The sequence below is a fragment of the Streptopelia decaocto genome, assembly GCF_964273445.1.
Source record: "Streptopelia decaocto genome assembly, contig: HAP1_SCAFFOLD_244, whole genome shotgun sequence".
Lineage (NCBI taxonomy): Eukaryota > Metazoa > Chordata > Aves > Columbiformes > Columbidae > Streptopelia > Streptopelia decaocto.
Genome location: NW_028116390.1, coordinates 42,943 through 50,695, shown reverse-complemented (window position 1 = coordinate 50,695; position 7,753 = coordinate 42,943). Strand labels below are relative to the sequence as shown.

At 53.3% G+C, this 7,753-nt stretch overlaps 1 protein-coding gene across 1 annotated transcript; it reads right to left on the bottom strand.

The window, feature by feature from the left end:
- Positions 1-297: 297 nt before the first annotated feature.
- LOC309452226 (olfactory receptor 14J1-like) lies at positions 298-1,212 on the bottom strand (the record flags this gene model as incomplete). The annotated part of the gene is made up of 1 exon (XM_082076898.1): positions 298-1,212. One exon carries the CDS (start codon positions 1,210-1,212, stop codon positions 298-300), a length of 915 nt encoding a protein of 304 aa, XP_081933024.1.
- Between the last annotated feature and the right edge of the window lie 6,541 nt (positions 1,213-7,753).

Below are 7,753 nucleotides of genomic sequence, written 5' to 3'. Positions count from 1 at the left end.
CTCCCATCACAGAAACTGTCCCTGCAGCTCCAAAAGGCCTTGCAGGAAGGATATAGTGAAAATCAAGTCATACAGGGCCCTTTACTTGGTTTAAATACACACAGATCATGGCCCTCATTTACACAACCAGGGGTTATAAAAGAAAAGAAGACAGTGATTTCGAAAGGGGATGACAACATTATCAGAATAAAAAATATCTACAACAACAGAAAATACAGATGACAAGCTGGACCTGTAACAAGTTATATTACAACTTCTATGTAGAAGCAGATGAGCAGTTTATTGCTTCAGAAAACATTAAGATATGAGTTTCCACAGAGCGTCCTTGAGCTGCTGGTTCCTCATGCTGTAGATGAGGGGGTTCACTGCTGGAGGCACCACCGAGTACAGAACAGACACCACCAGGTCCAGCCATGGAGAGGAGATGGAGGGGGGCTTCAGGTGGGCAAACATGGCAGTGCTGAGGAACAGGGAGACCACGGCCAGGTGAGGGAGGCAGGTGGAAAAGGCTTTGTGCCGTCCCTGCTCAGAGGGGATCCTCAGCACGGCCCTCAAGATCTGCACGTAGGACAGCACGATGAACACAAAACACATGAAAACTAAACAGGCACTGACTACAAGAAGCCCAAGTTCGCTGAGGTAGGAGTGTGAGCAGGAGAGCTTGAGGACCTGGGGGATTTCACAGAAGAACTGGCCCAGGGCATTGCCCTTGCACAGGGGCAGTGAAAATGTACTGACCGTGTGCAGCAGAGCACTGAGAAACCCAGTGGCCCAGGCAGCTGCTGCCATGTGGACACAAGCTCTGCTGCCCAGGAGGGTCCCGTAGTGCAGGGGTTTGCAGATGGCAATGTAGCGGTCGTAGGACATGACGGTGAGAAGAAAATACTCGGTTGAAATGGAAAAGAAAAACAAAGTTAGCTGCGCAACACATCCTGTGTAGGAGATGGCCCTGGTGTCCCAGAGGGAATTGGCCATGGACTTGGGGACAGTGGTGGAGATGGAGCCCAGGTCGAGGAGGGCGAGGTTGAGCAGGAAGAAGTACATGGGGGTGTGGAGGTGCTGGTCCCAGGCTATGGTGGTGATGATGAGGCCGTTGCCCAGGAGGGCAGCCAGGTAGATGCCCAGGAAGAGCCAAAAGTGCAAGAGCTGCAGCTCCCGTGTGTCTGTGAACGGCAGGAGGAGGAACTGGGTGATGGAGCTGCTGTTGGACATCGGCTGCCTGTGGGCATGAGGACCTGTGCAAGGAGGAAAAGACAGTGACAAGTTAGGGGAGACTTCTCTGAGGAAAGTAAACAGGCTGTTTCTCATGTAAAACCCCCTCCCTGATGGAGGGATATTTCAGCTCATTCTCTCTTCCTACAAAGTGAGAAAAAACTGTCCATCACTGTTTAAAATGCAGCTTGGGCATCTGGTTTCCATGAACATACCTTTCGGGCAAGACCCCCTGAGTTGATGTCAGAACAAGAAGTGACCGACACTCGCACCCCAACCCCAGAGAGCAAGAGCACCAGGGACAGGTGGAGAAACAGGGAAGGACACTGCAGTGCTACCACAAAATAAAGCAAGGACAGAAAGGCAGACGGGCATGCTGTGGAACCTTCCCCTGACCCGGCTGTGCTGCTGCCACTCACATAATGACACTGGAGAGCAAGTACTTTTAGCACCTTATTTGTGTACCACGTTGCAGGAACCCTTCACCTGGAGGTCCAGCTGCTGAGGTGGAGACTCGTGACCTGGACCCCATGGCTTTGGGGCAGAGGGTCTGCTGGGGAGGAGAGGAGACCAGGGCTTGCAATGAGAAACGTTTCTGCAATTGAGAGCATGTGAGAGAGGTTCCTAAATCCCATCCCCAGCATTTCTGATAGCAGTTAAGTCTCCCTGCCCATGTCTGTGCTGCCTGCAGCTGTGTGTCTGTCCCTGGGTCTGCTCCCTGTCAGTGTCACAGACCCCGTCCCACCCGCTGTGTGCTCAGCTCTGTCCTGCTCACACCTCCTGGCACTGCCCAGGGGCAGCTCTGTGTGTGCAGGGGCTCAGGAGCAGCTCAGACCAGTCCTAACGAGAACTGGGGTCTCAGTGTCTTCTCCAAAGAGAGAAATAAATCCCCATCTCCCACTGCACACCCAGACGAGCAAGAGTGGAAAACTGAAAGCACAGACTCCTTCCCTGGCAGCTGTTCCTGTATTGATGTCCTTGTTCAGAAGGACCCTCTGCCATGTCTGTGGGGGATCTGGAGCTCTGAGCAGCCCTGACCCACACAGCCCCTTCCACCCCACAAGCTCCATGCCTGCCCTGCGGGGGTCGCTCCTTCCCCCCACAGCTGCTGCCATGGGATCTCCCGGGCAGGCTGAGCGCTGACCCTGGCAGGCGGCAGAGTCCCTGCCCGGCACAGCCCTGGGGTGCAGGGACCCTGCTCTGCAGGACAGCCCTGGGCACCCCTGGGTGCTCACCCGGCTTCACAGTGTTCAACATGGCCTGACAAGAGCCCCGTCCTTACAGATCCCACCAGCTGTGCCTGTGCCAGTGTCAGGAGATGCCTCCAGGAGCTACAGCTGCTCTGCCCTGCACCAGAGACTTACCATGGCAAGGGCTGCAAAGGTTTCTCCTCCAGTGAGCTCTCAGTCATCCTCCCAGTCCTGACCACCTTTAATCTCTCTCTGCCTTGCTCGTCTCCTGAGATCCCCAGGCAGAGCCCTCACCCTGCTGCGTGTGCAGAGGAGCTGCTCCTGGGCAGAGCTGTCTCTCTGCAGCGCTGCCGCTGCCATGAGCTCCCTGTGTCCCGGGAGCCCAGCCCAGCTCAGCAGCACAGGAGCAGCCCAAGGCGCTTTAATGACCCCTCTGGTGGGTTTGGTGCTGAGTCCATGGACCTCAGACCCTGGAGGAAGGTGATGAAACTTCTCAAGAAGTCAAAGTTAGATTCAAACTCCAAAGTTTCTTGTAATGTTAATGGGTCCCACTGAGGGAACCTACTGAGAAACAATATCCAGGTTTGGTTAGAGAAGAAAACTGGAAGTCAGGAAAAGCACAGTAAAGGTGGCTCTGATGCTGAGTAAACCTGGATGTGTTTCTTTAACCAAAAGCCAAGCCCGGACCTTGTACCATGGGAAGTTACATCCTGTCCCTCCCATGTTGCCCAGGGCCCTTCCTGGGTAGTGTGATGTGGGGCTGTGCAAGGCCAAGGGCAGGACTATGGTCCCACACCTCCCAGGTTCCTGGCTGGGGACAAGGAGCCATGAGGCCCCTGTGCTGCAAGGACAAGGTGTCTCCTCACAGGCATCAGAGGTGCAGACAACAGCCACAGCCAAGGGGAGAAGGAGCTCATGTCTGGTGGGGCTTTCAGCCTCTTTCCATCCCGTGATCATCTCCACGACAGCCTGTCCTGTGCTGTCCATCCCCTGCACCTCTGTCCCTGCAGGCTGGAGACATCCCCCCTGCTGCCCCTCCTTGCTCCTGTCTGAGCATCTTCCTTCCTTTGCTGAGATCTCTCCACCCTCCCCAGCTGGTCCTTGAAGCACAAAGCCTTGGGCTGATGCAGACTCCCTTGCTGACCTGCTCCCCCACAGCACTGCCCTTCCATCACATTCCTTTCTGCTCATGTCCAGCCTGGACCTCCCCAGCTGCACTTTGGGCCATTATTTCTTTCTCAAGCTCTTTCCCACTATGCAGAAACCTCCGCCACCTCTGAAACCGCCCTTCAAGCGCTCTCAGGCTACTCCTGCACTGCTGCAGCCTCCCCAGCGCTGCTGGGCCAAAGCAGCAGAGTAATGTTACAGGGGTTGGTAGATGGAAAGGTAGGGCTGAAATTGGGCAACAGGAGAGTGAGCAAGCTCTTCTGTCCCCAAGGACAGAGAGAAACAGGGCTGGGAATGACAGACCCGGAAGGAAAAGTGTGTTTAGTCAATGGTGTCTCTGCTGCCCCTGAGGTACTTGGGCAGACATGTCACTGATCTCCAGGAATGACCAGGTGCTGCTGACAGGCCCGGTGTGACAATGGTTTGTCTGTGCCTTGATTGTGTTATCAAGGGGGTGAGAATAGGGTGGTGAAAAGTGAGAAAGGAAATTTGGCAGTGTAGCTACATGCATGGACACCCCGGTGTGATGCGCTTCCTATTCATGGGCTGCCCTACGTCTACTGGATAGAGAAGGGACAGATCTTGTGATGCTTCAGAGGTGCGAATGAGTTTCTTGCACAAAGGCACCGAATCTGTCTGCAGTGCTGTCTGTGTGTCCGTCTCACACTCACTGTGAATGGGGATGGCTGCCCTGGACAGGACCATCGCTGTCCCTCCCAATGCATGTGGGGGTGTGTGAGAGCCTTGGCACCTCACGTAACACTGCAGGGTTGTAATTGGCATTAAAGGGAATAACGGCCCTGAATTTGATTTGTCAATAGAATTATAGAATAATTTCAGCTCTAAGAGACCCTCAGGATCATTGAGTCCAACCATAACCCAACTCTAGCACTAAACCATGTCCCTAAGAAATCCATCTAAACATCCTTTAAACCCCTCCAGGGATGGTGACTCCACCACTTCCCTGGGCAGCCTGTTCCACTGCTTCACAACCTTTTCCATGGAGAAATGTCTCCTAATATCCTATCTGAGCCTTCTCTGGCACAACTTGAGGCCATTTCCTCTTGTCCTATCACTTGCTACTTGGGAGAAGAGACCAACACCCACCATGCTACAACTTCCTTTCATGTAGTTGTACAGACTGATAAGGTCTCCCCTCAGTCACCTGGGCACACGTTGCCTTGTGTTCAGTTGCTGTCAACCAACACCCCCAGATCGCTCTCTGCCAGGCAGCTTTCCAGCCACTCTTCCTGAGCCTGTAGCGGTTGTTGTGACCCAAGTGAAGGACCCGTGCATGGCCATGTTAAACCTCAGACCAACAATCCAGCTCATCCGGATCCCTCTGCATGGCCGTCCCACCCTCCAGTAGATCAACACTCACACCCAACTTGGTGTCATCTGAAAACTTACTAAGAGTGCACTTGATCACCTCACCCAGATCATTGATAAAGAGATTAAACAAAATTGACCCCAATACTGAGCCCCAGGGACACCACTCATGACCAGTCACCAACTGGATTTGGCTCCATTCACCACAACTCTTTGGGCCCAGCCTTCCAGCCAGTTCTTTACCCATCGCAGATACACCATCCAGGCCATGAGCTGCAGCTTCTCCAGGAGATGCTGTGGGATACGGTGTCAAAGGCTTTACTGAAGTCTGCCCTTGAAGGCCAAACTAGCAGTTCTGCTGACCGCCCTTCTAACTTCTCCAAGGATAATCAACTCAATAATTTCATGATCACTACACTCAAGGGGACCTCCAATGAGCCCTTCTCTGTTTACAACAACAGATCCAGTGGGGCTCCTTCCCTGGCCCGCTCACTGACCAGCTGTGTCAGGATTGTCTTCCATACACTCCAGGAGCCTCCTAGACTGTTTCCACTCTGCCATGTTGTGCTTCCAGCAGACACCTGGTAGGCTGAAGTCGCCCATAAGAACAAGGGCTGCTGATCGGGAGGCTTCTCACAGCTGTCTGTAAAATATTTCATCTGCCTGTTCATCCAGGTTGGGTGGTCTGTTGGGTTGCCCTTCCCATTGATTCTTACCAATGGACACTCAACCCTATAATCACCCTCATAAAGTTCCAAGCAATCAAAACCCTCCCTAACATACATGGCTTCCCCACCTCCTCTCCTTCCTCACCTGTCCCTTCTGAACAGTTTATATCCACCCGTTGCAGGACTCCAGTTCTGAGAGTCATCCCACCATGTTTCTGTGATGACAATTGAATCACAGCTTTTCTGCCTCACGAGCACTTCCAGCTCCTCCTGTTTGTTGCCCAAGCTGCGTGCATTCGTACAGATGCACTTCAGCTGGGCCATTGATTGCACTTGGTCGGCAGACTGAAGGGCATCATTAGCACTGCCCTCAGATGCCAGCATGTTGCCCTTGGCTGTGCCTCTGCCACATCTGGTTTCATCCCCCCCCCTTCAAATCTAGTTTAAAGCCCTCTCAATAAGTCCTGCTAATTTAATATGGGGGTCAATGGGGGACAATGGGGTCAATTAGGGGCAATAGGAGTCAATGGGGGTCAATGGGAGTCAATGGGGATCAATGGGGATCAACGGGGGTCAATGGGGGTCAATGAAAGTCGATGGGGGGCAATGGGAGTCAATGGGAGTCAATGGGGATCAATGGGGATCAATTCGGGTCAATGGGAATCAATGGGGGTCAATGGGGGTCAATGGGTATCAATGGGGGTCAATGGGAGTCAATGGAAGTCAGTGGGAGTTAATGGGGGTTAATGGGAGTCAACGAAAGTCAATGGGGTCAATGGTGATCAATGGGAGTCAATGGGGATCAATGGGGGTCAATGGGGGCCAATGGGAGTCAATGGGGATCAATGGGGGTCAATGGGGATCAATGGGGGTCAATAGGAGTCAATGGGGATCAATGGGGGTCAATGGGGCGGTCAATGGTCCATAAAATAAGACTAAGAATCCCTTTTTTGTGGTAGTTTTGTAACACCGTCTGAACTTTGGTCAGCAAGAGGAAGAGTGGTGACAGAGTCTGTTATCTGAGAGCAACGTGTTCCTGTACCTTTCCCGTCGTTCCGTGGTGCAGGATCCTTCCCTTGCAGACAGGACTGCGAGACCCCTCCTGTCAGGTGGGACTTTGCCTCCAAATGAGGTGCAGCCTCTTCCGTTGTGACATCACCCACTGCCGTTGATGTCACAAAGCAGCGTCAGCGCTGAGGTCGGCACAGCAGGGTATGAGACCAGGGGTCTCCCTGCGCCTCGGTCACTCTCGATCTTGAGGGAACGGAGATCGCAGAGTTTTTGGCTCACTCCAGAGTGAGCGAGATGCTTGTTACCTGCACCTCAGCAGGTACCAAGAGACAGATGGAGACGGCTGAACGTCTGAACGGGTATGTTTGAAAAATCCTCCTCCCCTTTCCCCAGGTGTGTTTTCCACCTCGTCAGCTGGGGTGGGTGGAGGGTGGGCAGGAGAGGAACACGAGGGCAGCCTGAGAGCTGGGGCTGGAGGTCAATTAGGGGCAATGGGAGTCAATGGGGATCAATGGGGATCAATGGGGGTCAATGGGGGTCAACGAGAGTTGATAGGGGGCAATGGGAGTCAATGGAGGTCAATTAGGGGCAATGGAAGTCAATGGGGGTCAATGGAAGTCAATGGGGATCAATGGGGGTCAACGAGAGTCGATAGGGGGCAATGGGAGTCAATGGGGATCAATGAGGATAAATGGGGTCAATGGGGGTCAATGGGGGTCAACGAGAGTCGATAGGGGGCAGCGGGAGTCAAAGGGGATCAATGGTGATCAATGGGGGTCAATGAAGGTCAACGAGAGTCGGTAGGGGGCAATGGGAGTCAATGGGAGTCAATGGGGATCAATGGGGATCAATGGAGGTCAATGGGGGTCAATGAGAGTCGATGGGGGCAATGGGAGTCAATGGGAGTCAATGGTGATCAATGGGGGTCAATGGGGGTCAATGAGAGTCGATAGGGGGCAATGGGAGTCAATGGGAGTCAATGGGAGTCAATGTGGATCAATGGTGATCAATGGGGTCAATGGGGGTCAATGAGAGTCGATAGAGGGCAATGGGAGTCAATGGGAGTCAATGGGGATCAATGGGAGTCAATGGGAGTCAATGGTGATCAATGGGGGTCAATGGGGGTCAATGAGAGTCGATAGAGGGCAATGGGAGTCAATGGGAGTCAATGGAGTT